The sequence below is a fragment of the Ornithorhynchus anatinus genome, chromosome 13 (assembly GCF_004115215.2).
Source record: "Ornithorhynchus anatinus isolate Pmale09 chromosome 13, mOrnAna1.pri.v4, whole genome shotgun sequence".
Taxonomy (NCBI): Eukaryota; Metazoa; Chordata; class Mammalia; order Monotremata; family Ornithorhynchidae; genus Ornithorhynchus; species Ornithorhynchus anatinus.
In genome coordinates this window covers 37,894,793-37,922,266 of record NC_041740.1, presented here as the reverse complement: position 1 = coordinate 37,922,266, position 27,474 = coordinate 37,894,793, and the positions used below count along the sequence as shown (strand labels likewise).

General features: G+C 58.1%; 2 protein-coding genes and 1 non-coding gene across 6 annotated transcripts in view; all 3 read left to right on the top strand.

Moving 5' to 3' along the window:
- The window catches only part of CHD8 (chromodomain helicase DNA binding protein 8), a 29,977-nt gene extending 26,123 nt beyond the window's left edge, over nt 1-3,854 (top strand). For both annotated transcript variants that reach the window (XM_029077226.1, XM_039913954.1), the window contains exons 34-37: nt 1,030-1,143; nt 1,325-1,504; nt 1,806-1,922; nt 3,019-3,854. In XM_029077226.1, the coding sequence (XP_028933059.1) occupies nt 1,030-1,143; nt 1,325-1,504; nt 1,806-1,922; nt 3,019-3,582 (975 nt within the window). In that variant the 3' untranslated portion in view covers nt 3,583-3,854. The remainder of the gene's footprint in view (nt 1-1,029; nt 1,144-1,324; nt 1,505-1,805; nt 1,923-3,018) is intronic.
- On the top strand, nt 750-860 carry LOC114816321. Its single transcript, XR_003764085.1, has one exon. It is a non-coding gene; the product is annotated as a small nucleolar RNA U6-53/MBII-28 (small nucleolar RNA).
- Nucleotides 3,855-7,675: 3,821 nt separating the features above from the next.
- SUPT16H (SPT16 homolog, facilitates chromatin remodeling subunit) overlaps nt 7,676-27,474 on the top strand; it is a 28,778-nt gene continuing 8,979 nt past the window's right edge. Inside the window, exons 1-17 of one of the 3 annotated variants that reach the window (XM_029077832.2) lie at nt 7,676-7,779; nt 17,034-17,126; nt 17,309-17,479; nt 18,405-18,557; nt 19,442-19,588; nt 20,109-20,260; nt 20,620-20,792; nt 22,254-22,344; nt 23,464-23,537; nt 23,974-24,086; nt 24,492-24,557; nt 24,718-24,813; nt 24,915-25,030; nt 25,124-25,277; nt 25,934-26,061; nt 27,002-27,137; nt 27,230-27,356. In XM_029077832.2, coding sequence (XP_028933665.1) covers nt 7,714-7,779; nt 17,034-17,126; nt 17,309-17,479; nt 18,405-18,557; nt 19,442-19,588; nt 20,109-20,260; nt 20,620-20,792; nt 22,254-22,344; nt 23,464-23,537; nt 23,974-24,086; nt 24,492-24,557; nt 24,718-24,813; nt 24,915-25,030; nt 25,124-25,277; nt 25,934-26,061; nt 27,002-27,137; nt 27,230-27,356 — 2,056 coding nt within the window. In that variant the 5' untranslated portion in view covers nt 7,676-7,713. Of the gene's footprint in view, nt 7,780-8,079; nt 8,151-17,033; nt 17,127-17,308; nt 17,480-18,404; nt 18,558-19,441; nt 19,589-20,108; nt 20,261-20,619; nt 20,793-22,253; nt 22,345-23,463; nt 23,538-23,973; nt 24,087-24,491; nt 24,558-24,717; nt 24,814-24,914; nt 25,031-25,123; nt 25,278-25,933; nt 26,062-27,001; nt 27,138-27,229; nt 27,357-27,474 lie in introns of those variants that run through there. The other 2 variants (XM_029077833.2, XM_029077834.2) reach the window with 2 other exon arrangements.

Genomic DNA, 27,474 nt, shown 5'->3' with positions numbered 1-27,474 from the left:
GCTTGGCTGTCGGCCCCGAAGACCGGGTTGGAGCCCCGTTTGCCGAGTCTCGGCCGAGAGGATGGAGGGAAGGAAGGATCCCTTTTCTGGGGCGGGGGGGGGGGGGGGGGGCGGGGGCGGGGCGAGTTGTGAACCGGGAGGGCTTTTCCGGATCTTTGGGATGGGAGTCCGGCGCTCCAAGAGCGGAATCATCAGGAGGAGTCGGAGGACCCGGGTTCTGATTCCACCTCCGCCGGTTGCCGGCTGCGTGAGCTTGGGCATGTCACTTCCCTTCTCCGGGCCTGTGAAATGAGGATTCGGTCCCCGTTCCCCCTTCTGCTTGGACTCCGAGCCCCATGTCGGATCAGGGCCCGCATCCAGTCCGATTAATTCGGATCTGTCACGGGGCTTAGAGCCGTGCCTGACACAGACCGAGTGCTTAACGAATACCGCCGTCATCGTCGTGGAAGTGGCCCTCTGTCCTCATTTCGTAATCACCGATTTTTCCCCAGAGGAGCCCTCGGGCACGGTCCCTGGGGCTCTCCGCCGGGGGAATGGGGCAGGGGCACCTCCCGCGACTGAGTCTCCAGTCGGCCGTCGGTGCTCCGAGCCTCGCGGCTTCGGGCTTCGGGGGATCGGCGTTCCGAATCGTTCCCGTGGGGCCGTGCTCTCCCCAGACCCCCGTAGTCCCCTTTCCGGGAAGGCTCGTGACCCAAGGATCTGCCCAGACCCTCCCCGTCAGGAGAACCCAAACCGGGCCCAGGGATGCGCCCCCGTGATGAGTCGCCATGCTAATACCGAGGCACCGGGCGAGACGTCGGACGTTCCGCATCGGGTGCCGTTGAGTTAAACTCTGCTTCTCTCGCGGAGACCTGAGGGGCACGGGGCCAGGCGGGGAGATCTGTCGGAGAGGCTTGAGCTGCCGTCCCGACCTCTCCAGGTCGCCGGGCGGCAAGGGGGGTCGGGAGGGTGACGCCGCGGCCGGGAGCCTGGGCGGGCCGCCCGGACCGAGCCCCTGACGCCCTGGGTGGGCGGCCCGTCTCCCCTTAGGAGGAAGGATTGAAGCTGACGTTCCAGAAGCACAGACTGATGGCCAATGGCGTGCTGGGGGATGGGCATCCCCTCTTCCATAAGAAGAAGGGGAGCAGGAAGAAGTTGGTGGAGGTGAGGGGAGCTGGGACCCTCGAAGGAAGCGCGGGAAGACCCCGTGGCCTGTCGGGAGTGGCCCGTCGAGGGGCGCGAAACGGGGCGACGCGTCGGTCCGGGGTCCATCCCCTGGACCTCCCCTCGGCCCCCCGCCCCCCCGAAAGGGGACGTGCTGAAGGGCCGACCGACGGGTTTGCAGCTGGAGGTGGAGTGCATGGAGGAGCCCCATCACCTCGACGTGGACCTGGAGGCCCGGATCCCGGTGGTCAATAAGATGGATGGTACTCTGTTGGTGGGCGAAGATGCCCCCCGCCGGGCCGAGCTGGAGGTGTGGTTACAGGGTCACCCGGAGTTCGCCGTCGACCCCCGGTTCTTGGCGGTGAGTGCCCGGTTCCGTTCCGGAGCCGCCGGGTTCCCGCCCCCGGTCCTGCCCCAGAGGTGTGTCCACCCCCGGCCACCCCCGGCCCCCCCCCGCCCCCCCCCGCCCCCCCCCGCCCCCCCCCCCCCCCCCCGCGGCGTGTGACGGGGGGCGAGGTTGGGGGGACGGAAGGGGCGGGTACGGAGACGGAGGTCAGACGGGCGGGGTCCCACCCGTCCTCTCCTCGGGTGGCCGTGGCACAAAGAGGCGTCACGGAACCCCGGGCCCCTCAGCTGACCGGGGCGCTCTGTGCCCGTCACAGTACGTGGAGGAGCGTCGGAAGCAGAAGTGGCACAGGTGTAAAAAAACGAGCAAGGCGGACCTGGGCTGTCTGGGTCTAGAGCGGATGCAGTCGGTCAGCGCCCGGAACGGAAAGAAGGTGAGATGGGGGCGGCCGGCCCCCACCCCCCCGCCGCCCCCGGGCCGCTCCCCCGGGGCCCCGTCCGGCTGTAGGTCGCGGGTGCCTCGCCCGGGCTGGGCCCATCCACCGCCGGCGTCCGCTCTTCGTCATCTTCCCCCCGACCCGCTCACTCGGTCAGGGGTATTTAGGGAACGTGGCCGGGTCTCGGGGAACCGAAGAGCTCTTGGTCTTCGTGTACGCGCGAAGCGTCGCGGGCTTAGCGGCTAGGGCACGGCCCCGGGAGCGGGCAGGACCCGGGTTCCGATCCGCCGCTTGTCTGCCGTGCGACTTCCCACGGGTCACCTCGCTGCGCCTCAGTTGCCTCAGCCGTAAAACGGGCATTGAGACTGCGAGCTCCGTGTGGGGCAGGGACCGTGTCCAATCTGGTTAGCCCGTATCTGGCCTCGCGCTCGGCACGGCGCTCGGCACCGTCGCGCACCCAGAGCGCGAGACGACGACGACGATCCGGGAGCGGAGAGGGCGGAGGGAAACGCCGCCCGGCTCGTCGAGGCGGGCCGCCGCCGGCGACCCCGCCGGGCCGGCGGCCGCGAGCCGGGGGGGCGGGGAGGGTTCCCGACCCGGGTGGCCGGCGGGAAGACTCGGCGAGGCGGTGTCCCGGAGGACCGGAGGGGCCCGACGTCCTGGAGGGGGAGGGCCCCACAGAGGTGACACGCCCGAGGCGACGAGAAGTAAAAGCAGGGAGTACCGTACCTGCTCTTCTTTCTCGCGTACCCCAGAGGTGCCCCGGCGAGAGATGAGGCTCTCCCCGGGGTCGTCTGGCAAGTGGGGTTCTTCTGGCTTTGCCACACGAGCGGAATGGAGGCGTGAGTCTTGGGGACCTAGGGGTGGCACCGCGGCGGGACCGCGGCCAGCCGGATCACCCCGGTGCTTTGAAACGGTATCCGGCGCGCAGTAAGCGCCTGCCGAGTACCGCGATGATGACAGTGGCGGCGATAGCCGCAGCTTATCGAACGGGGGCCGTGACGGCGCCTCCGTCTCGTCGAGCCTGACCCGTGTCGTTCTCTTTGTCGTCGTCGTTCCCCTCCCCCCGGCCCCGTCTCCCTCTCCCACCCAGGGTCACCTCCCCGAGACTGTGTTCAACCGGGTCCTCCCGGCCCCCGCGGCGCCGGAGACCAGCAAGAAGCAGGCCCGCAGGCTACGGCCCGACCTCTCCAAGATGGTGGCCCTGATGGCCGGGGGCGGCGCCGGGCCCCCGTCGCTGCACGGGACCTTCCAGCACGGCGGCCCGCAGCCCACCTCGGCCCCGGCTCACGCCAGCGGCGCGTCTTTGCCTTTCGTGCCCTTCGTGATGGGAGGCGTCTCCTCATCCCCTCACGTAGACTCCGGTCCGCTGCTTCGCCACCCCCACCACCAACCGCACCACCACCACCACCACCACCACCACCACCACCACCACCACCACCCGAGCCCGAGGGGCCCCGGCTACCCTCCCACGCCGGCCGCCGCCGCGCCCGGCCCCGCCCTGCGGCCGGCCCCGCTGCGGCCCCAGGAGGAGGACGAGGACGAGGACGAGGACGACTTATCTCAGGGCTACGACAGCTCGGAAAGGGACTTCTCGCTCATCGACGACCCGATGATGCCGGCCAACTCGGATTCCAGCGAAGACGCCGACGACTGAGGCCCCCGGCCGGCTCCTCCCCCCGCCCGCGCCCCCGCCGGCCCTCGGATCTCTCCCCCCTCGCTCCCGGGCCTCGGACTGCGGACGCGTGGCGGGGGCGGGGGAGAGACGCGGGGCCCGGGACCCGGCGGCGGGGGGAGTGAAGACTCGCACCCCGATCGCTCCGGGACTCGGGGACCGGGTGGGAAGGGAGAGCCTTCAGATAGTAACGTAACCACTTCCTGACTTGGAGGGAAGGAATGGAGACTGGAACGGCCGGTGCGGCCCCAACCCCCCCCCCCCCCCCCGACCCCGCCCCCACCCGCCCCGCCCCGTCCCCCCAGACCCGCCGATAACACAGGCCGTGGAGCGCTCGCCCCGGGCCCCTCGGTCAGAGCCTCTTCCTGCTGGAACTGTGGACATGGGTTGGAGGGTCAAGAACTGTTACTTTCCTTCCACTTGGCATTAATAAATTTAAGTTAATCCTTTTCCAGCCTGCCCCCGGCCTGTTTTGTTTTTGGTCCCTCAACGCACGTGCCCGGGTTTCCCGCGCGTTCCGGAAGTGGCTCCGCGGGAGGGGCCGAGGCGACGGCCCGGCGTCCGGGCGCCTCGGCCCCGGGACCGGGGAGGGCACCGGGCCGACCGGTGGGCGCGCGTAGCGGGAGAGGCTTCCTCCCGCGGGACCGGCGGCGGGAAAAAGGTCGGCGTGCTCGCTCCCGGCAGAACCGGTCGAATCGACCGACGTTCATCGATCCCGACCGGGCGACGGAGATGCCAGGGCGGGACCCGAGCGAGAGCCGTGGCTGAATCCACACCTTGAAGGAGACAGGAGACCGGGACGGAATTGTCCCGGCGCAAGCCTCGCCGCCCTTAGGAAGTCATTAACCCGTCGCCTTATGGGCCCCGTAAGGCTCCCGGGGCCCATCCGAGGTTCAGGTGCAGCGGAAGGCTCTCTCCCCCCACCTCCCCCCCCCCCCCCCCCCCCGGACATTTAGGCCCCGCGTGGCTCCTTCCCCCTTCTTCCATAACACCTGGCTTCTTACCCTCGCTGGCTGGTGACCGACAAGTTCTAGGATGCTAAGGAAAGGCAGTTTCGATCAATTGCGAGATGAAGTCGCATCTCCGAGCCCCGCGGCACAGACTCGAGGCTGTCTTTAAGAGGCGGCCTTGACCGTGAAAGCCGTGGCAAGCCCCGGGGGGGGCACGTTCCGGGTGGGGGTGGGGGGGGGGGGGGGAAACCATCCGCGTTGCCCCCCACCCCCGGCCCCCGTCGCCATCCGGACTGAAACGGGGCCCCGCGGACGGCTGTTTGGCAATGTGTCTCACGGAGTTTGTCGGTCTCGGAAAGAGGACGTCCCGGCCTCCCATTCGGCTTCTCCCGGTGACGGCCGGAGGAGACGGGCTAGAAGGTGCCCCTGCCTCCTCCTGGGCCAAGCAAGTTTTCCCTGTGGTCCCTCCTCCCTGCCCCAAACCTCCCCCCTCCCTACCCTAAGCCAATTTTTCAGGGCGAGGGACAAAGCGGGAATCTAAGCCGTTTCTCTCATTACCCATTTTAAGCCCCGCACCTCAGGGAGTGAGGGAAAAATGAGATCGACCGTGAGCTTTAAGACTTCTTGTGGGCGGGGAACATGGCTACCAACTCCTACGTTGTTCTTGGGGGCAGGGCATGTGTCCTGCAATGGACTCTCCCAAGCGCTTAGTACAGCGCTCTGCACGCAGTAAGGGCCGAATGAATACGATCGATTGATTCTCTGGGTTTGTTTCATCTGCAAAATGGGGGTTCGGTACCCGTTCTTCCAATTCAGAGCCAGCCCCGAATGGGGCGGGGCTCGGGTCCGGTCCGCTTTACCCACCCCAGTGCTTGGCACGTAGCAAGTGCCCAACACCTACGACCGTTATTATTTGATTGTTGTTATTCTGCCATGCTCGGCCTAGGCGATGGAGCCCTGGCCCGGGAGTCAGGAGGTCAAGGGTTCTAATCCCGACTCCGCCACTTGTCTGCCGCGTGACCTTAGGCGAGTCACTTCACTTCTCTGTCCCTCGGTGACCTCATCTGGAAAACAGGGATCGAAACCGTGAGCCCCGTGAGGGACAGGGACCCGATTTGCTTTGAATCCACCCCGGCGCTTGATGTAGTGCCTGGCACGTAATGATGAAAATGATGGTATTTGTTAAGCACTTACTACGCGCTACGCGCTGGGGTAGATCCGAGCTGCTCCGGTTGTCCCGCGTGGGGCTCACGGAATGGGGATTAAAAGCGTGAGCCTCACGTGGGCCAACCTGTCTACTCTGTCATTCATTCATTGGACAGTATTTACTGAGCGCTCACTCTGTGCAGAGCACTGGGCTAAGCGCTTGGACTGTACACTTGGGGACGTGACCCCGACTCGTGCTTGGCCCATAGCAAGCGCTTAAACAACGCCATCATCCTAGTAAGCGCTTAGCAAATACCACGGTTATTTATTATTATTATTATTAATCCCCACCGTCCAGATGAGGCAACTGAGGCGCTTAGAAAGGGACTTACCCGAGGTCACGCAGCCGGCTGGTGACAGGGGGCGGGATTAGAACTCACGACCGAGCTCTTGGCGCTGAGCCACGCTGCTTCCCTCGTCAGCGCTTAAGGAATGGCCCGGCGACGACGATGACGTTATCGATTTTATCCCGAAGCAGCGTGGCCCGGTGGAAAGAGCCCGGGCTCGGGAGTCAGAGGTCACGGGTTCTAATCCCGGCTCCCTCACGTGTCAGCTGTGTGATTTTGGGCAAGTCACTTCACTTCTCTGGGCCTCAGTTCCCTCATCTGTAAAATGGGGATTAATAGTAATAATGGTGGCATCCGTTCTGCGCTTACTGTGTGGAAAGCACTGTTCTAAGCGCTGGAGAGGATACGAGGTGATCGGGTTGTCCCACGGGGGACTCACAAGTCTTCAGCGTGGCTCAGTGGGAAGCAGCGTGGCTGAGGGGAAAGAGCACGAGCTTGGGAGTCAGAGGTCATGGGTTCGAAGGCCGGCTCCGCCGCCTGTCACCTGGGTGACGGTGGGCAAGTCACTTCACTTTTCTGTGCCTCAGTTCCCTCATCTGTAAAATGGGGATGAAGACTGTGAGCCCCACGGGGGACAACCTGATGACCTTGTATCCTCCCCAGCGCTCAGAACAGTGCTTGACACAGAGTAAGTGCTTAACAAATGTCATCATTATGATTATTCTCTGGGCCTCAGTTCCCTCCTCTGTAAAATGGGGATGAAGACTGCGAACCCCACGGGGGGGTCACCCCATGACCTTCTATCCTCCCCAGCGCATAGAACAGTGCTTGACACGCAGTGAGCGCTTAACAAATTCCAACATTAATATTATTATTAACAGATTCCATCATTCTGGTTCTGCCTCCGGCCGAGGCCCGGGCCGCCCTCTTTCCCTCAGGCGGGGGCGAGGGGGGGCGGGGCTCCGCGGAGAGCGCGCGCGCGCGCCGAGGGGGCGGGGCCGAGACGGCGCAGGCGCACTCGTTGGCGCCCGCCGCCCTCTTTCCCTCGGGCGGGGGAGGGGGCCGAGGCGGCGCAGGCGCACTCCGTTCGCGCCCACGGCCTTCTTTCCCTCAGGCGGGGGGGGGCGGGGCTCCGCGGGAAACGCGCGCGCCGAGGGGGCGGGGCCGAGGCGGCGCAGGCGCACTCGTTCGCGCCAGCCGCCCTCTTTCCCGGGGAGAGCGCGCGCCGAGGGGGCGGGGCCGAGGCGGCGCAGGCGCACTCGTTCGCGGCCCCCCCCCCCAGCCTTTCCCGCCCCCTTCCCCGAGGCGGGGGGGGGGGGGGGGGGGTAGTGGCGCGCGCCGTCCCCCGCGTCACGTGGGTCCCCGCGAGGAAACGGCGCGAAAAGCGCGGCCTCCCCAGAGCCCGACGAAGGAGAATAAAAATGTCCGGCCGGGGACGGGGAGCGGCCGCCGGGGCCGCGGGGGGAAGCGCGGGCGGCCCCCCCGCCGGGGCCCGGAAGCGGAAGGCGGGGGGCCGCGCGGCGGGGTGAGCGCTTCCGGGTCAGCGGGGGAGGGCGGGATCGCGGGGCCGGGGCCGACGCCGACACCGCCGGGGCCTCGCCTCACCGCCCCCCCAGCGTCAAGAAGCCCACGCCGGCCACGCCGCCCGCCCGCCCGCCCGTCCGCCGGCCATGGCCGTCACGCTCGACAAAGAGGCCTATTACCGGAGGGTCAAGAGACTCTACAGCAACTGGCGGGTGAGGAGGCGCCTTCTCCCCTCCCCCTCCCCCTTCCCCTCCCCCTGAGGGGGCCGAGCCCACGCGGCCCCGCGCCCCGCACGGCGCGGCGTCGAGGCCGCGTCGGCCCTCGCTTTCTCTCCGGCACAGCGCTCCCAGCTACGGGGGAAGGAGCGCACGCTTCGCGCAGAGTCAGCGCCTAGCGCCTGCCAACCGGGAGGGGGAGGGGAGGGACCGGCCGCGGGAAGGTTCTCCCCTCCCCTCCCCTCCCCTCCCCTCCCCCCGCCCGCCCGCCCGCCTCGGGACGGAGCCCTCGGACCCTCCGGGGTCCAGCCGTGCTCCTTCCCCAGCGCCTACTGATCGCGATGATCGTTACGGTGTCGGTTCGTTTGGTAATTGCTTAGCGTGTGCGGGGCGCTGTTCTAAAGCGCTGGGATCGATCCGGGGGCATCAGGTGGTCCCGCGGGAGGCTCGCGGTCCGAATCCCCGTTTTCCAGAGGAGGGAACTGAGGCCCCAGTGAAGTGACTGGCCCACGGTCACGCGGCTGCCAAGTGGCCTAATCACCATCAGCTTTGTATTTGTTAAGCGCTTACCAGGTGCAGAGCACTGTTCTAAGCGCTGGGGGCGGGGGGGGGGCGGGAGACGGGGTCATCAGGTGGTCCCACGTGGGGCTCACAGGCTTCATCCCCATTTTACAGAGGAGGGAAGTGACTGGCCCACAGTCACACAGCTGACAAGTGGCACACCACTAATGGGATGTTGGTATTTGTGAAGCGCTTACTACGTGCGGAGCACTGTTCTAAGCGCTGGGGGGGGAGACGGGGTCTTCGGGTGGCCCCACGTGAGGCTCACCGGCTTCATCCCCATTTGACAGATGGGGAAGCCGAGGCCCAGTGAAGTGACGTGCCCGACGTCACACAGCTGACAGGTGGCATGATAATAATGATGTTGGTGTTGGTGAAGCGCTTACTACGTGCGGAGCGCTGTTCTAAGCGCTGGGGGGGGAGACGGGGTCATCGGGTGGGCCCACGGGCGGCTCCCAGTCTTCATCCCCATTTTAATACTAATAAAATCGGTATTGGTCAGTACTAATAATGTTGGTATTTGTTAAGCGCTCACTCTGTGCAGAGCACGGTTCTAAGCGCTGCGCGAGATCCAGGGTCATCAGGTCGTCCCACGTGAGGTTCACAGTTAATCCCCATTTTAATGCTACCGATGTTGCTATTTGGGTTAAGCGCTTACTACGTGCAGAGCACTGTTCTAAGCGCAGGGGGAGAGACGGAATCAGGTTGTCCCATGTGAGGCTCACAGTCTTCGTCCCCATTTGACAGATGAAGGAACTGAGGCCCAGAGAAGTGAAGTGATTTGCCCAAAGTCACACAGCTGACAGGTGCTATGATAATGATGTTGGTATTTGTTAAGCGCTTACGACGTGCAGAGCACTGTTCTAAGCGCTGGGGGAGATACAGGGTCATCAGCTTGTCCCGCGTGAGGCTCCCAGTCTGAATCCCCATTTTACAGATGAGATCACTGAGGCCCAGAGAAGTGAAGTGACTTGCCCACAGTCACGCAGCTGACAGGTGGCATAATAATAACGTTGGTATTTGTTAAACCATGCGGAGCGCCGTTCTAAGCACTGGGGAGAGACAGGGTCATCAGGTTGTCCCGCGTGAGGCTCACCGTCTTCACCCCCCATTTTACAGGTGAGGTAACTGAGGCACAGAGAAGTGAAATGACCTGCCCACGGTCACACAGGTGGCAGAGCCGTGCACTACGTACACAGCGCGGTACTGAGCTCTCGGGAGAGCCTCGGTCAAGCGTTGGTATGGACTGAGCGCCTACTGTGTGCAGAGCCCTGTGCTAAGCGCCTGGGAGAGTATCAACCAGTAGTAGTGTGTACTGAGCGCCTGCTATGGGCGGAGCACTGTACTGAGCGCTCAGGAGAGCATCAGTAAAGCACCGGTATGGATTGAGCGCCTACCGTGTGCACAGCGCGGTATTGAGCGCCTGAGAGAGTATCGACCAATCAGTAGTCTGTACTGAGCGCCTGCCATGGGCAGAGCCCTGTACTGAGCGCTCGGTACAGTATCAAACACTGATATAGATTGAGCACCTCCTGGGTGCAGAGCCCCGTACTAAGCGCTTGGGAGAGGATCAACCAGTCAGTGGTGTGTATTGAGTGCCTACCATGGGCAGAGCACTGCACTAAGCGCTCGGGAGAGCATCAGTCAAGCGCCGGTATGGATTGAGCGCCTACTGTGTGCAAAGCGCGGCACTAACCGCCCGAGAATCAGTCAAGTACTGGTGTGGATTGAGCGCCTAATATGGGCAGAGCACTGTACTAAGCGCTTGGGAGAGCATCAGTAAATCTGTGGTATTGATTGAGCGCCTGCTGTGTGCAGGGGACTGTACTAAGCGCTTGAGAGACTATCGACCGGTCAGTTGTTGTGTATTGAGCGCCTGCTATAGGCCGAGCATCGTACTAAGCATTCGGGAGAGTATCAGTCGGTGGTATTTATTGAGCGCCTGCTATGTGCAGGGGACTGTACTAAGCGCTTGGGAGAGTATCAACCAATCGTTGATATTTGTTGAGCGCCTACTATGTGCACAGCACTGTACGGAAGCCTTTGGGTGAGTATCGACCATTCAGCGGTATTGATTGAGCGCCTGTTACGTGCAGCGTACTGTACTAACCGCTCGAGGATCAGTCAGCGGTATTGACTGAGCACCTACTAGGTGCAGAGGTCTGTACTGAGCATTTGGGAGAGTATCAGTCAGTCATCGATATTTATTGAGCGCTCACCGTGTGCAGAGGAGTGTACTAAGCGCTTGGGAGAGTATCAGCCGATCAGTGGTACTGAGCGCCTACTACATGCGAAGGACTGTACTAAGCGCTTGGGAGAGTATCAACCAGTCAGTGGCATGTATTGAGCGCCTATGATGCGCAGAGGACTGTACGAAGCGCTTGGGAGCGTATCAGTCGTCGATATTGAGCGCTTACCGCGTGCGGAGCTCCGGACTAAGCGTCCAGGAGAGTATCGCTCCATCAGTGGTATTGATTGAGCGCCCGGCGTGTGCGGAGCACTGTGCTAAGCGCTTGGGAGAGCACAACACAGCGGAAGGAGCAGACACGTCCCCTCGCTCATAAGGAGTTCCCAGGCCAGAACGGTGGCAATAAATGGGAAAACTAGCAGCTCCCGAGAGCTTAGGGAGGCTTAAACCCCTGCCTCGACCTCCCCCTCCCTCCCCTCCGATGCGGCGGTGACTGTGGCACGTGGTGGATGCCAGAAAGAGACGGGGGGGAAAAAAAAGAAAAGATACCGCTTCGGTTAATAGGCCCGTGTGGTTTGAAATGGAGCTTTTTATATATTCGATCACGGGCCGGGGAAAACACGGACAAAGCTAAGGCTAATGGGCAGCCGGCTTGGTTCAGCTGGCCTTTCTTGGGTTTCTCCGGACGGCATTTTCACGAAAAACCCAAGTGGAGCTTTTTAAAAAATAAAGGCAAGCCTCCACCTTCTATTTTGGGACTTTTAAATTACCTGACGGGACCTGGGAGACGTCGGTCCGGGAGAACTCACAGAGGCTGTAGCTTTCGCAGCCAATTCCTCAGCGCCTTTTTAAAGCTTGTACGTATGGCCTTGCTGGATCTTTCATGACCACAGTCGAGTCTTAGAAATCAAATTCCCTGCTACTTTTTTTTGTTTTTTTTTAAATCATGCTGCGATGACTAGACTTGGAAACACAAGATGAAATGGGTGTTTAAACGTATTAAGGATTTTTAGGACTTTTCGCCTGTGGAATTCACGCAGGAATAGTCTATGCCTTGTTTTGCTCTCTCTGATTTTCAAGATGGATAATCTGAAATACCAAAAAAGGTATTAATCGTATCAAGTACCTTAAAATTATTGTTATTATTATTCTTAAAGAGAGGCCTCGGATAGCGTCCGACAACTCTGTGAGTGAATATTTCTACATCTTCGACTTTTCCGGGTGATCGTAATAGAGACTTATTCCTCTGGTTTTAAAACATTCAGTTTTGATAAAGTTCCTGAGCTTTCGTGCTAGTCAAGTCTAGACTTCTGTGCTCTTCTTCCAGCTGGTTTGTCTCTCAAACGCTGGTGTCGAAAGGTCGTCATTTTCTGCACAAAGCAGGCGCTCGATAAGTACCCTCAATAATGATCGAAACCTATATGAATTTACTTCTCGGGACAAGCACTGAGTCATTTTGTACGGGCGGGAACTGAGGCGCAGAGAACTTCACACCAACTGATTTTAGAAAATTTAGTAGACCCCGGCTTCCCCGATTTCTCTCTCTCCGTGGTTTCATTTGAAAAGTTAAGGCAGTTCAGATTTCTGCTCTGACTTGCCTTGCGCCGCGATAATATATTGGTAATCCTGCTAACTTTCACAGTAAGACATCAGTCAATGAGTGCTATTTGTTGAGTGCTTACTATATGCCAAGCACTGTATTAAGCGTTTAAGAGAGGACAGGGCCGCAGAGTTGGTGGGCACGTTCCCTACCCACGATGAGCTTACGGTCTGAAGGGGGAGGCAGGCGTTAAAATAAACTGAGACTATATAATACGTGCCGTACGGCCCAGGGTGGGGTGAATATCAAGTGTTCGATATTACCCGGATGGGTAGTTGTGCCGGAATTTAATATTACCAATATTTAATGTGGTAATTTACAAATGAGGTGGCGTAGGTCTCCTGTGAAATGTTTTTAATGGTATTTATGGACTACCTGCTCTGTGTGCACACTGTCGTTGATGCTGGGAAAGAATACTCCCCCCGATTAGACCGTGAGCCCGTCACCGGGCAGGGATCGTCTCTATCTGTTGCCAGATTGTCCATTCCAAGCGCTCTGCACAGAGTGAGCGCTCAAATACTATTGAATGAATGAAGGAAATATCTACCGAGTGCTCACCAAGTCCTTAGGAAAGTACAGCGGAGTTCGAAGACACACCACCTAGCGAGCGAGCTTTACGGGATGATCGGGAACATAGAAGACTTGTGCTCCGTTTTGGAGCCAGTTATGGAAACAGGCATCAGATAGATTTAGGAAAAGGTCATTTTTAGTTTGACAGAGTACCCTGTCTCTTAAATTACGGCTTTGCTTTAATTTAAGGGCTTACTGTGAGACAGGCACTGTAGTAAGCGCTGGTGTATATACCGGATAATTAGGTCGGACGTTGTCCCTTCCCCCCGCGGGGCCCTCGGTCTGAATAGTTGGGGGAGCAGGAATTGAATCTCTGTTTTACGGATGAACAAACCGAGGCCCAGTGAAGTGACTTGCCCGGGTCACGCAGTCGGCAGAGCCGGAATCAGAACCGGGCCCCGGGGAGGGGAGTAGAGCCCTGCCTGAATGAGATGAGATTGGTTTGGACTCCCCTCCGCAACCCCCGCCGTCCCCCACCCAATCCTGGGACCCCTCCGAGTGTCCCAGACCTCGTTTCCGATCCAAAGGGCCGTGGTACAAAGTCCGGCTCGTGGCTGAACAAGAAATGGACCCGGGCCGAACCGCGGGTGATGGGAGTCGCCCTTCCGGGATGCGACGAAGGACCAGTGGGTTCGTCCCCTGAGCGGCCGGGGCCGGGTCCGCTTGGGAGGGGACCGGACCGGACCAGTTTGGCCTGGGCCCTGGGTTTCTTGCCCCTGGTGTTGGGAGGAAGAGCGAGGTGAACAGGCCAGACGTTCTGGCTGTAACCCGAGGCCGCTTCCCAACTGCCGGGATACATCTCCTCTGTCGGCGTCGTAGACTGGAAGTCCCGGAGCCATGGTTCTGAAAATTCACTGGCACCATCCCGGAATAATAAGAAGAGCGGTATCCGTTACGCGCTTACTCTCTGCCGAGTCCTCTACTGAGCGCTGAGGTAGATGCAAATTAATTACGTTGGACTCGGTCCACATAGGGCTCGCGGGCTGACCGTCTCCGGAGACCATTCAGAGTTGCTGTCGTTGGCAAATCGTCCATCAGAAACGGTTTATTGAGCACCTGCGGTGTTCAGCGGTAGTGAGATAGCGATAGCGGTTATTAACGGGCTAATGCGTGCAGAGCGCTGTACTCAGTGCTGGAGCAAGATATATGGGTGAGACTTAGATCTGGTCTCTGGCCCTCCAAGGACTGAGAGTAAGGCGGGGCGGGGTTTGGCAACAGACACGACAGAAGAGGTGACGGAGAAGCCTTAAACACGCCGTGCCGAGGGCTTGGAAGGGTACACTAGAATCGGGAGGTCTGACCCCTGCCCTCGGGGAGCTCAGAATCTACCAGGGGAGAGAGACCAGATTAAAGATAAGCAGAAGGAGTGGCCTAGAGGATAGAACACGGACCTGGGAGTCAGAAGGACCTGGGTTCTAATCCCAGATCCTCCACTTGTCCGCTGTGTAATCCTGGGCAAGTCACCTAACTTCTCTGTGCCTCGGTTACCTCGTCTGTAAAATGGGGATAAAGACTGCGAGGACCATGCAGGACGGGAGCCGTGTCCAACCCGATAATCTACCCCGGCGCTTAGATCAGTACTTGATCCCTAATAAGTGCTTAATAAATACTATTATTACTATCATGTGACTGGAGAGATGAGTAAGGACATGATAGAGTATGCAGATTAGTACCGCTGATGGTCGTGAGGGGGAGGAGCGAAGACGGGTTGGTAATTGGGAGGCTGTGGCATGACAACGGTTAATGGTGGGGGCCGGGGTGGGGGAAGCCTGGAGGAGATGGGAATTCGGAAGGGCTTTGCAGGTGGGGAAGGTTTGAGGTGAGGGGCGGAGTTCGAGCACTTCAAAAGGGTGCCCTTCTGCTTCCTGGGTTTCTGAAAGGACCTAACTGAATTGGAGAAGACACAGAGCAAGGCATCGGCCGTGCCCCGGGGGACGGAGAAGCCTCCGTTCGAGGCTGGGCTGGAAAGAGTGGGGATCGTCCGTGTGGAAATTCCTATACTTTTAGGAAGACCGAGAGGGAGCGTGAGCAGAGCCTACCAAATCGTAAAAACGGGATGGACGGGGGAACGTGGAATCCCACAGGGTTAGGATGCGGGGGTGCGGGCGGAGGTGGAGAGGGCAAGCCGACGAAACTGAGATGGGAGGGATGAAAGGAAACAGTTCCTGAGAGAGGCCTCTGAAATTGATAACCTCAGGAAATTGGGCAGATCCAAAACAGCAGATTGAAGGAGGAACTGGATCATTAGTTGGACAGCCAATCAACTGTATCGATCGAGGGCCAACTGTTTGCAGAAACCTGTACTGGGCGCTTGAGAGCGAAGAGCAGGCTTTGACACGCCACCCACCTTCTAGGAGTTTTACAATTTAGCTAGGGAAACGGGCGCTGAAATAAAGTACATCTAAGAGGAGGAAGGAAAAAGGCATATGTACATGAACATATGGGCCGAAGTAACTGGGTATGTAAGATATGTCTAAAATTGCCACAGGAGGTTGTGTGTACCCAAGGGCTAGAAGGTGTAGAAATGCTTGAAGAGGCAATAGGGAGGATGTTATCAGGGCAGATGAGAGTCATTTGGGGAAACCTGTCGGAGGAGATGTGATCTCAGATGATGGGGAAAACAGTGGCCCGTCAAGTTTGAAGGGGGAGGCAGGAGAGATGAGAACAAGGCACTTGGAGTAGTTTAGCTTTAGAGCGACAAAGAGCGCGAGCTGGTGTCTAATTGGAGATGGGAGTGGATAAGTAGAGGGGAGAGAGTTGATTTGAGTGCTTTTAAGACGATGGGGATTCTGCTTCATTGAGAGGAATGGGCCACCGTCGGAGGTTTTTGAAGAACAGAGAGACAAGACAATTTAGAGAGAGGATCCGAGCAACTGAGCCTTCTACGGACTGGGAGGGGAAGAGACCGGAGACGGAGACCGCTGCGAAGGCTGACGATACGGTCGTCGAGCTGGGAGCCGAAAAAGCGCCTGGACGGGGGTAGTGATCGTTTGGAAGAAGAGGGAGGGGCGGATTCTGGAAACGTTCCGGAGTAAAACCTGACAGGATTGGATGACAGACTGAAAGTGGAGGTTGAAAGAGTCGAGGGTAATGCCAAGGTTCTGGTCTTGAGATTAATCGGTGGGTTTTATGGAGAGCTTATTGTGAGCAGAGCACTGATCTGAGTATTTGGAAGAGCACAGTACAGCAGAGTTGGTAGACCCGTGGCCTGCCCACGAGGCGTTTACAGTCTGGAGGGGGAGACAGACATTAAAATAAATCACGGGTGTGTACGTAGGTGCTGTGTGACTGTGGGCAGAGTGAATGGCAAGTGCCTATAAGATACCGACCCTAGCGCGTGGGTGATGCAGCAGGGACGAGTTGGAGAAATGAAGGCTTGGTCGAGGAAGTCCCCTTGGAGGAGATGTGATTTTGGGAGGGCTTTGAAGGTGAGGAGAGGGGTGGTCCTTCGTTTCTGAAGAGGGAGGAAGTTCCCGGCCAGATGGGGGTTGTGGGCAAGGGGTTGGCAGTGAGATATGCCAAGTGGAAGTACAGCGAGTTAGGTTGGCGTTAAGGGAGCGAATCGAGCCGGCTGGGTTGTAGTAGGAAATCCACAAAATAAGATAGTAGGGGTCGAGCTGATGAGTGCCTTAAAACCCACGGTCAGGAGTTTCTGTTTGTTGTGGAGATGGATGGGCAACCACTGGAGGTTCTTGAGTGAAGGGACTGTGGACCGAAAGTTTTTCTTTAGAAAAATCATCCGGTCCGTGGATTAAAGAAACAAATATCCGACGTCAGGTAAACCTCTCATTTTGGCAGACCTTACCTAGCCATTTTGGGGCCTGATTTCCTGGGGACTGTGAGAGGTGGGGCAGCGCGGGGGAGCCTGGGTTTGGGTTGCTTTGGGCCACGCCGTCTTCTCCTCTGTAGCCAGGGGAGAGGCAGGGGAGAGCCGGGGGAGACCTTACTTTACTTACAACTGGCAGCTTTCTCTTGCGCTCTCTCTCTCTCTCCTCTTCCCTCCTCTCCTCTCCTCCTATCCCTTAGCGCTACCCAGGAGGAAAAAGGAAATTTAATTATGGAATTTATGAAACACTTAGTAGGTATTAAGCTCTGGGGAAGATACTCAGTGCCTTTCCCACGCAGAGCTCACAGACTCAGGAAATGGTTCAGGGCAGCACACTGGTCCTCATCCCCTCTCGTGATGACAGTCTCCCACCATCCCCTCAAGAGCCAAATTTCTGCGGGTTATTTGTGTGTCAGTAGGGAGAAGTGTCTCCCTCTCGGGCAGCCTTGTGAAAGACTAGAGGGCACTCCGACTGATTGTCTTTTTTTTTTTTTTTTCCATTTTAGAAAGGGGAGGATGAATATGCCAATGTGGATGCCATTGTTGTGTCCGTGGGCGTGGACGAAGAGATCGTGTATGCCAAGTCAACCGCCTTGCAGGTGAATCCATAGGGTCCCTGGGGTTTAGAGTGCCACCACACAGTAGAGCTGCCCCATTACCTGAAACCAAGCAACTGGCCCTCCCCTCGCCTGAGCCCTCAGCCTCCGGTCTGCGGGCGAGGTGTCTTAATTGCCTTGAACTGTCACCCCCTCTATTCCTCTCTTCCTCCCTCCTCCCCTAGACATGGCTCTTTGGCTACGAATTAACCGACACCATCATGGTCTTCTGCGATGACAAGATCCTCTTCATGGCCAGCAAGAAGAAAGTCGAGTTCCTGAAGCAGATTGCCAACACCAAGGGCAACGAGAATGCCAATGGGGCACCCGCCATCACGCTGCTCGTGCGTGAGAAGGTGAGGAGCCGACCGGGCCCCCCGCTCCTCACCTCCAAGGATCTTTCCCGACGCGTGACCACGGATCGAAGGGCATCTGGAGGATAACCCGGGGAGGGCGATGCTGAGGCCGGAACCTGATCGACCCTCCAGCTTTATGTATTTAGCACTTTGGTCAGAGAGCTGGTGTGGTGGAATGAGCAAGGGTCTGGGAGTCAGAGGACTCAGCCTGTAGCCCCAGACCTGCCCCTCGCTGACCCCGGGAAAGGCACCTAACCACTCCATGCCCCAGTTTCCTCCTCGGCAAAGTGGGGGTTATAATAGCTGCCTTTTCCCTATCTTTCAGGGGCATTCTGAAGCCCAAAATGGGCACTTTGGGAATAGCACTGCTCTATAAAATCAAGGTGGCATTAGCAGTTGCGTGGAAGGAATCTCAACTGCCGCTTAACTTCCAGATGCTTGGGAAAAGGGGGTTCCCCGGTCCCCAGCTCTCATTCCTGCCCCCCTGCCAAATCAGACTTCCAAAGTTACGTCAGATTTCCTTCACGTAAACTTCATCGACAGCAACTTTTGCGCGATTTTCAACATGGGAAGTGGCTCCTGCCCAATCGTTCTTGAAATGCCCCTCACACTTGCTCAGACCTGAACACCCAGGTCATCAGGGAGGAGGAAAAGCCAAATAGCTCCGGAGTCCCTCTAGTTCTCCCCCATCTAGGGATGCTTGGGGAACCCAAACCCGTTGCCGGGAATATTGTGGAGGTAGGAGGGTCACGCACACTCTTAAACATATGAAAGATGAGTCCGAGAAAGCTAAGGCACAGTCCTTCTGGGTCAGCTCCTTTTGGTGTTAGGAAGTTATCAGCCTGTCCCTTGCCATCCGCGGAGGAGGTTGATCAGCAATAGAAAGAGGTTGTGTTCAGCCCTTTCTTCTTCCCTTCCCCGGCAGAATGAGAGTAACAAGAGCAACTTTGACAAGATGATCGAAGCCATTAAAGAGAGCAAGAACGGCAAAAAGATCGGTGTGTTCAGCAAGGATAAATTCCCCGGAGAGTTTATGAAGAGTTGGAATGACTGCCTCAACAGAGAGGGGTTTGAGAAGGTGAGGGGGCCGTGGGAAACAAGAAGAGAGCGGGGGGATTCGGTGGCTGGTGCCGGTTGTGTCTGATTCTGTGTCCGGAAGCGTGGGACATGGCCGAGAGGACTGGTCTAGCCCAGAAGGAAACTGTGAAAAATCCTACTGGGCTGTAAGCTGCTTCAGGGCAGGGGTGTCTACCAAAGCTACGGCATTATCCTCTCCCAAGCGCTCAGAATAGTGTTCTGTGCATGCTCATAGCATTCAGTAAATACCGTGGGTGGATTGGCTGATTTGACCTGCCTTCCCCAAGCTTATTTGAGCCTCAGCTTGTCTTGCTTTTCTTGCCCTCCTGTGCCTCTCAGTCATCCTTCTTTGACCAGAGAGCCACAGTGAAGATGTTTAGGGAGCGATTGTAGACCCCCCCCCCCCCCCGACCCCATCCCAATCAAACAGTAGCCTAATCCTCAAGAAGAGACCTCCTAATTTGGAAGCCCCTCAAAGGACAGACTCTATGTCTAGTTCCCCCTGTGTACTCTCTCCCAGCGGTTAGTATTGTGCTCTGCACATAATGAGCACTTAATAAATGCTCTGACTTCTCCCTGACGGACAGCACAGAACTGACAGATGAGACTCTCTCCCTCGGTGACATCCACGTTTCGGGCGACCAGAGTAGGCCCATCCTTTGGGTGGGTATCAGTTTTTATCAACCAGTCCACCAGTCAGTGAACGTTTACCGTGTGCCGAACACTGTACTCAGCTCTCGGGAGAGTCCGATACTACCGAGTTGGTCGATACATTCCCTTCCCCCCAGGGGCTTAGTGTAGATGGGGAGACGGACGTCAGTATAAATAAGTAAATGACGGAAACGTTATTCATACTATGGTTTCGCTCTCTCTGTGTGCCCCCAGGTAGACATCAGTGCAGTAGTGGCTTACACCATCGCAGTGAAGGAGGATGGGGAACTGAGCCTGATGAAGAAAGCAGCCAGCATCACCTCTGAGGTCTTCAACAAATTCTTCAAGGAGAGAGTCATGGAGATCGTCGATGCCGATGAGGTAAAGAAGATCCACTTGGGCTGGGGGAGGTTAAACAAAATGCTCGCTCCATTGCCTACTGGAAACTCGAAGGAATGGCAGATCGGTGAAGTCACCACCCACCAGTAGGATGTGGGATTTCGAGCATGCCACAGAACCCGGGAACTCTTTGAACTGTGCCCGAAACGGTCGGCCTCCCAAGGACCCCCTTTCCCCTCGAACAACGGTTGTAAGCTCCTTGAGAGCAGGGGTTGGTGTCCAAGCCCTCGGCGTACAGTGCTCTGCCCACAGTAGGTGCTCAGTAAGTAGGGCTGACGGATTCGTGTTCTAGACATGGGTCGGGGAGACCTGTGCACTTGCCCGCATCCCGTTACCTGGGCCACAAAACACCCGGAGACTCAGTGTTGGAGCCCCACCCAGCAGATGGTGCATGGGTGGGCGGGACTCGGCTAAGGAAGGCCCGGAGATTGCAGCGCGTTCAGACGACTAGGGCGTGATTATACGATGGCCATTTTTCCCTCCCTCCCGGACCCCGTCGCAGAAAGTACGGCACAGCAAATTGGCTGAGTCGGTTGAGAAGGCGATCGAAGAGAAGAAGTACCTGGCCGGGGCCGACCCTTCTACTGTGGAGATGTGTTACCCTCCCATCATTCAGAGCGGGGGCAACTACAATCTCAAATTCAGCGTTGTCAGGTAACGTCCGGAGCCGGGGGCGGGGGCCTCCTTCCGACCCAGGTCACCACCGGTGGGTCTCCGAGGGGCAGATGCGGTCGAAGCCCCTTTGAGACCGTCCCCCTCCCCTCCCAGCGGCCCGGGTCAGTTAGGATAGGGAGCGTGAACAGCCCGGCGAGTGAGTGAGTCCTCGGCCCTGGGGATCTCCACAGGCACCCCACAAACCCGTCCAGGAATATAAGGTCCCATCCTCCGTCCGTGAGGCGGGACGGAGGAACCGAAGGTCACCTCCCCTCCCCACCCTCCCCGCATAGACAGCAGTGTCACTGAGGCCTCTGCGGGCTTCATCTCCATCCTCGTTTTCTGCCTTGGATCTCAAGTGACAAGAACCACATGCACTTCGGAGCCATCACGTGTGCCATGGGTATCCGCTTTAAATCCTACTGCTCCAACCTGGTGCGCACCCTGATGGTCGACCCTCCCCAGGAAGTCCAGGAGAACTACAACTTCCTGCTCCAGCTGCAAGAGGAGCTGCTGAAGGAGCTGAGACATGGTGAGATATGGGGAGACATGGTGAGATAAGGGGCTTTGGGAAGGGGGCGGCGGGGAAATCGATCCCCATCTGAACCTGAATGTCGGGGGCCTTTCTGGGGAGCCCAGGCTAGGGAAGCGGGGCCCCTTTTTTCCCCGTGGGGGAGAAGACAGGTTGAAAAGCAATCCCTTACCTCCAGTTGGCCCGTGTTTTGCTCCACCGGCAGCTGTATCCTAGGGTGCTGGGTTGTGTCTGCCTATTGATGACCACCCCTAGAGTTAAGGAACATCGAGGCAGCATTTTCAGATCCAGGTTTCTCTGGGATTCGGAGAGGAAAAACGGCAACCCCATCGATGGGTAACCCTGGTCTCCCTGCCTCCAGCAGTTGAGCCCCTCTTCGGTCCGTGCTTGACTCTGCTGCCGGGATTGTTCTTCCTGAAATGTTCTCTGTCCGCCTCTCAGTTCCTCCGAAGCCTCCAGTAGTTACCCATTCCTCTCCGCATCCAGCAGAAATGCCTCTAACCGCTGGATGTAAGGCACTCGATCAATTCCTTCCTCCTTATCCACTCTCTTCTCCCACTTTGCTCTAGCTTACACTCTCTACTCACGTCGTAGCTCGTACTCTTTTCCAAGATAACCTACTTCCTCGGCCTCATTCTCGTCTCTTTCCACCGACCTCTTGCTCCTCCCCCCCTCTCCCCCCCCTTATCTGGAGCTCCTGCTCTAAATCAGACCCAGGCCACGTAGCTCTCCCCCTCGTCATGGCTTAGTGGATAGAGCACGAGGCTGGGAGTCAGAAGGATCTGGGTTCTAATCCCGGCTCCGCCACGAGTCTGCTGTGTGACCTTGGGCAAATCACTTCACTGCTTCACTTCTCTGGGCCTCGGTTACCGTATCTGTAAAATGGGGATGAAGAGCGTGAGCCCTGGGGGGGACGGGGACTGTGTCCCACCTGATTAACTTGTATCTCCCCCAGTACTTAGCACATAGTAAGCGCTTAAAAAGTACCAGAATTATTTATTATTCATTCGGAACCCTTCTGAAATGGAATCTCTTTTAAAGGCCCCTTCCCCAATCTGCAACTTGTAATTCCCTGCCAGCTGAGCACTTGAAAACTCACATCCTTCATTAACATTTATGAATATATTTTACACACCGTATTCCTTAAGCGCCTACTCACGTACGAAGTCCCTTCTTCTTGCCCCCTAATTGTGAATTATATCAGCGTCTGGCTCCCCCTACTAGAATTTGAACTCCTTGTGGGCAGGGCCATGCTTTCTCACTCTTAGGTGCTCTCTCGAGGGTTTAGAACAGTGCTCTGCAAATTAAGTGATAAACTGATTGATTGGTTGATGAATGGCCTGGGTGTGGGTCCGCCACCTCGGAGAACCTCGCGGTTAAGTGAGGGTTGTCATGGAAGGTTTTGTGTGTTTTCTCGGCAAGTGTCGGTCCCCAGATTTCTCCTTCTTTTCTGGACTCTAGGGGTGAAACTGTGTGACGTGTACAATGCCGTCATGGATATGGTCAAAAAACAGAAACCCGAACTGATGAGCAAAATCACCAAAAATCTGGGGTAAGAGATGCCGTGAAATCCGGGGAGGTCTGGGTAGGATCTCTTCTTTGGCTCGTGAGCCTTGGAATATCCTTTCAGTTCAGGCCCATAACTGCCGAAATAGGAGACTGTTTGTGTACTTCCCTCAAAACTGCGCCCCGGGGGAAGGATGAAATCGGACCCTACCTCTGCGACAAGGATGAAGTCTCTTGCCACCGGTTACCCCGTTCACTTGACCAACCTAAATTTGAGTTCCAGCTTGTAAACAGTAGCGATAACATTTATTGTTCTCTCTCAAGCTCCTAGTACAGCGCTCAGCATATAGTAGGTGCTTAATAGATGCCATTGGTTGGTTGTTCGATCGTTTCGAATGGCACGGCATCTTTCTTCCCAAGAGCTCGAAGCCTTTTCCTGTCCTTAGAGCGGCGTCTCTCCATCGGTTTGAGCTGATTTTTTATCTTTCACGATAGGGATTTGATTTTTGGATGCCGATTCGCTTACCCTCGTGATTTTACAGAATGGGGAGATAGTCGCCCAAAGAGTCTAGATCAGTGTGACCGTTCCCCGTGTCTGCTGCTCCTGACGAGTTGTGTGAGATGAAAACCCCCATGTAAGGAGCGTGCTTTTCTCCCGTGCCTTCATCGGGATGAGAAAAGTGTTGAACTGCTAAGCGGGGGATCGAAAAGTCAAGTAACCAGCTTGCGTGCCCAGCAGGGGCACTGATGGTGAGGCCAACTCAGAGAGCCCATCCCATTCCAACATTGCAGGGTCCACCCGGGGATTCCCGAGGGCTAAGATGGCCATCTGAGTTGACCTTCTGGAGTGGCTTCCCTCAGTAGGGTAGTGGGGGGTGGGGGACGCTTGAAACCCTAAGCGCGGGGCATGTTAATAGATGGAGCCGTTCTTCATCCACTGGGCTAAGAAGAGGAATAAAAGCTGGAAGTCCCATTAGATTTGGTGAGGACACTTTGGGCCTAAGTTTGCCCCTCATTAATAAGGAGACGATATTTTGTCCGCAGACGTAGCGGCGTGGTGTTGCGGGGGCTAGGTGATGATAAAGTAACCGGGCACGTCTGTAGTCCCTTTTAAGTAAGTCCTCTCTGTCCATTAACCTCTGCCTTCATCCCCTTCCTCTTTCAGGTTCGCTATGGGGATTGAATTCCGCGAAGGATCGTTGGTCATCAACAGCAAGAATCAGTACAAGCTAAAAAAGGGTAAGGCCGACTGCCTTAAGGGGATGACCCTTCCCAGGGCCCGTCGGTCTCCGTTTCCCTCGTCGTAACTTTGAACAAAAACAATACGGTATCTGTTTAGCGCTCACCGTGTGCCAGGCACTGTACTAAGCTCTGGGATGGATACAGGCAAATCGGGTTGGACACAGTCCCTTCTCCCTCGTGAGGCTCGCCAGCTCGGTCCCCGTTTTACGTGTGAGGCGATCGAGGCCCAGGGAAGTCCACGCGGTTAGCCGAAGGTCACCCAGCAGACAAGTGGTGGAGCCGGGATTAGAACCCATGACCTTCTGACTCCCAGGCCCGTGCCCTGTCTGCTGCGCCGCGCTGCTTCTCTGGCCCGATCATCTCCTCCACCTCCTCCTTCACTACCTTCTCCACCTCCCCCCCACTCTTCCTTTTTTCTGTCTTGCTGCCGTAGGCATGGTTTTCAGCATCAACATGGGGTTCTCGGACCTGACCAACAAAGAAGGGAAGAAGCCGGAAGAGAAAACGTACGCCCTCTTCGTCGGCGACACGGTCCTGGTCGATGAGGTGGGTGTCGCCTGTGATCCTGTTTTCTCTGACCAGCTGCTGCGGCAGACGCTCCGACTCGTGGAGCCAAGCTGGGGTGGCGGTCGGCCTTCGGGTAGTACGGGCTGTAGAGGGGGTCGGGGACCCGAATTAAACGAGGAATCGGATTCCCCGAAGAAGTGCCCCCAGGAAGCAAAGTTGCAGGCGGGACGGATCCAGCAGTAGGTAAATGGTGGGTTTGGGGATTGCTTCGCGGCGTAATCGGTCCGCTCTTTGCCGAACATCGTCTCTTGGCCCATCCGCAGAGGGCGTGATACTGCAAGAAACTCTAGGAAGGAAAGAAAATGGTCCTCCCCGTCTCTCCTCCAAACTTCCACTCCCTGCCTTGGAAACCTGGCCGCTTCTTATTGGATTCTCTCCCCCTAGGACGGCCCGGCTGCTGTTCTCACAGCCGTAAAGAAGAAAGTGAAGAACGTGGGGATTTTCTTGAAGGCGAGTACCACAAAACTGACCTCAAGAGCAGGGCCCGGGAGGCGTCGGCCACTTGGACCGTGGAAGGCGCTCCAGCGTGTTGGCCGAAAGGGGAACCCCCGCCCCCCGCCAAATCCCATCCCTCCCACCTCTCTCCTGACGCATTTGGCTTTCCCTTTAGAATGAGGACGAGGAGGAAGAGGAGGAGGAGAAGGACGAGGCTGAGGACCTGCTGGGGCGAGGGTCTCGGGCAGCCCTGCTCACGGAGAGGACCCGAGTAAGTACCCATCCAGAGTCTCCGGAATGTCCTTTGTCCCCGTCTCCCCCCGCCGTGGTGTTTCACCCGCTCTGATGGCTTCCGCCCCCGCCCCTCCCTAGAATGAGATGACGGCCGAGGAGAAACGACGCGCTCATCAAAAGGAGCTGGCCACCCAGCTCAACGAGGAAGCCAAGAGGCGGCTGACGGAGCAGAAGGGGGAGCAGCAGATCCAGAAGTAAGAGGCCGGCGCCGCATCTGGACCCGGTTGGGGCGAGAGGTTGGGGGCCTCGGACCTCCGCTAGCGTCCCTGCCCTCTCTTTCCCGCCAGAGCTCGCAAATCTAACGTGTCCTACAAGAACCCTGCTCTGATGCCCAAGGAACCGCATATCCGGGAGATGAAGATCTACATCGACAAGAAGTATGAGACTGTCATAATGCCCGTGTTTGGCATCGCCACACCATTCCATATCGCCACCATCAAGGTACCTAGAGCCGCCGGGATCGGGGAGGGGGGGACGCGGCGGGGCACCTCCCCGTGAGTCCCGGACCTGGCATTTCCGGAGACGCTGCTCGGCGCGACCGCCTTGCTCCTCCCGGCCGCCGAGGCTTTTAGGTGGGGACTCGCGGGCGAGGTGCCGCGGGACCCTTCCAGGTTGCCAGAGATGCCCGTCTCCTGCCTGGAGCCGAAACGTTAGAGAGGCTCGCTGGCCTAGTGGAAGGAAAGAGCCCGGGCCCTGGAGTCTCGGGGCTTGGGTTCTCATCCCGGCTCCGCCGCCTGCCTACTGCGGGGCCTGGGGCAAGTCGCTTCGCTTCCCCGGGCCTCAGTTTCCTCGTCTGTACGATGGGGATGCAGGGCCTGTCCTCCCCGCCCCTCCGACCGTGACCCTATGTGGGACGGGGACCGTGTCCGGCCCGATTATCCTGTATCTTCCTCAGCGTTCGCTACGGTGCCGGGCACCTGGTAAGCGCTTAACGGATACCAGCGGCATTATAAAGTCCCCGAAGCTGCATTGTTGGGGGCTGAGCTCCTTGAGTCGGCGTAGGGGTGGTGGGGTGACCCATCAGGCCTCCTTCCCCGGTCCCTAAGCTTTCCGGGAAGGAGCGTGCCGCCTTTCACGCGTCCCCTTTCTCTGAACAGAACATCAGTATGTCAGTGGAGGGAGACTACACGTACCTCCGAATCAACTTCTATTGCCCAGGCAGCGCCCTGGGCAGGAACGAAGGCAACATATTCCCCAACCCGGAAGCCACGTTTGTCAAAGAGATGTGAGTTCCACGGATCCCTGTGGCGGAAAGCACCTTCCGGGGTCTCCGCGGAACACCGCCCCCTTCCCCCCCGACCCCCGGCACCGGGGCCTAGGGGTTTCTTCCCGAGGGACTGCTTTAGGCCCAGTTGCTAGCTGGGACGTACCGCAGGCGCGGGACGGAGCCCAGAGCAGTTTTGGAAATAGCCCGTTGCCTTCCAGCTGCCGGCACCTAAAAATAGCCCAGGGACAGGTGGGCGGTGGCCCGAGCTCCCAGGGGAACGGAGCGGCCAACTGGCATTTCCTGCCGGCTCCCAAGTATAGGCTGACCTATTCCTGCCTCCCACGCGTACGCACGGGTTTGCCGGGGCCTCGGCCGCCACCGTTCAACCTGGTCCCCGTGTAGCTGCGGGAGGCCGAAGCGAACCGGCCAGTTATAAATCCCAGCAGCGGTGTGCGTCACCCCCACCCACGAGCCCTTGAATGCGCCGGGGCCCGACCAGGGCCTGCAGAGCGGGGTCTTGGGCTCTGAAGGCAGATCTGGCCAAGCCCAACCTCCCGGGACTCTCCCCATCCTCCCCTCCCAGAACCCCGACACATTTTACGGTGTCAAGGCCCCCTCCAGATGGATCTGCCCTCCAGAGTGTAGCGAAACGATCTTTCGGAGGGGAGAGGTTGTTTCCGTGCCGTGCTCGGAGGGAGAATCCTTGACTCGCTCCCTCCCGAATTAGACTAGCCGTTTGCAGAAGCTGCCCGTTGTTAACTAGATGCGGTCCGCCTCAGCTTTCCTATCTTTCCTGCCCGACCCCTCCGGTCCCGGATCGATTTCTTCCTCTCTCTGGTACCGTCCGCCAGTCAGCTGGCCGGGGAGGTCCGGGGGAGAGTCTTGGGTTTGGAATTCCTTGGCCCCATCAGCGTCATCCCTGGAAAACCCGGGCAACTTGCGCTCTGTTTCCCACCAGCACGTATCGAGCCTCAAATATGAAAGCCCCCGGAGAGCAGACGGTTCCCGCTCTGAACCTCCAGAACGCCTTCCGCATCATAAAGGAGGTGCAGAAGCGGTACAAGACCCGGGAAGCGGAAGAGAAAGAGAAGGAGGTGAACCTCGGGGCTAACCCAAGTGGGGTCGGACTCCTGGGGAGAGGTTTCGGGGCTGGCCCCGGGCTCTCTCACACGTTCTGCTACCGCAGGGCATTGTGAAGCAAGATTCCCTGGTGATCAACCTCAACCGGAGTAACCCCAAGCTGAAGGACCTGTACATCCGACCCAACATTGCCCAGAAGAGGATGCAGGGCTCCTTGGAGGCCCACGTCAATGGTGAAAAGCCCCCTCCCCTCACCAGTCGCTCGCCTTCCTCACCCACCCGTCAGGTGAAACCGGCCGGTGGAGTGGCCGAGACATAGAGCAGCTGAGGGTCGTCACTGTCCTTATTATC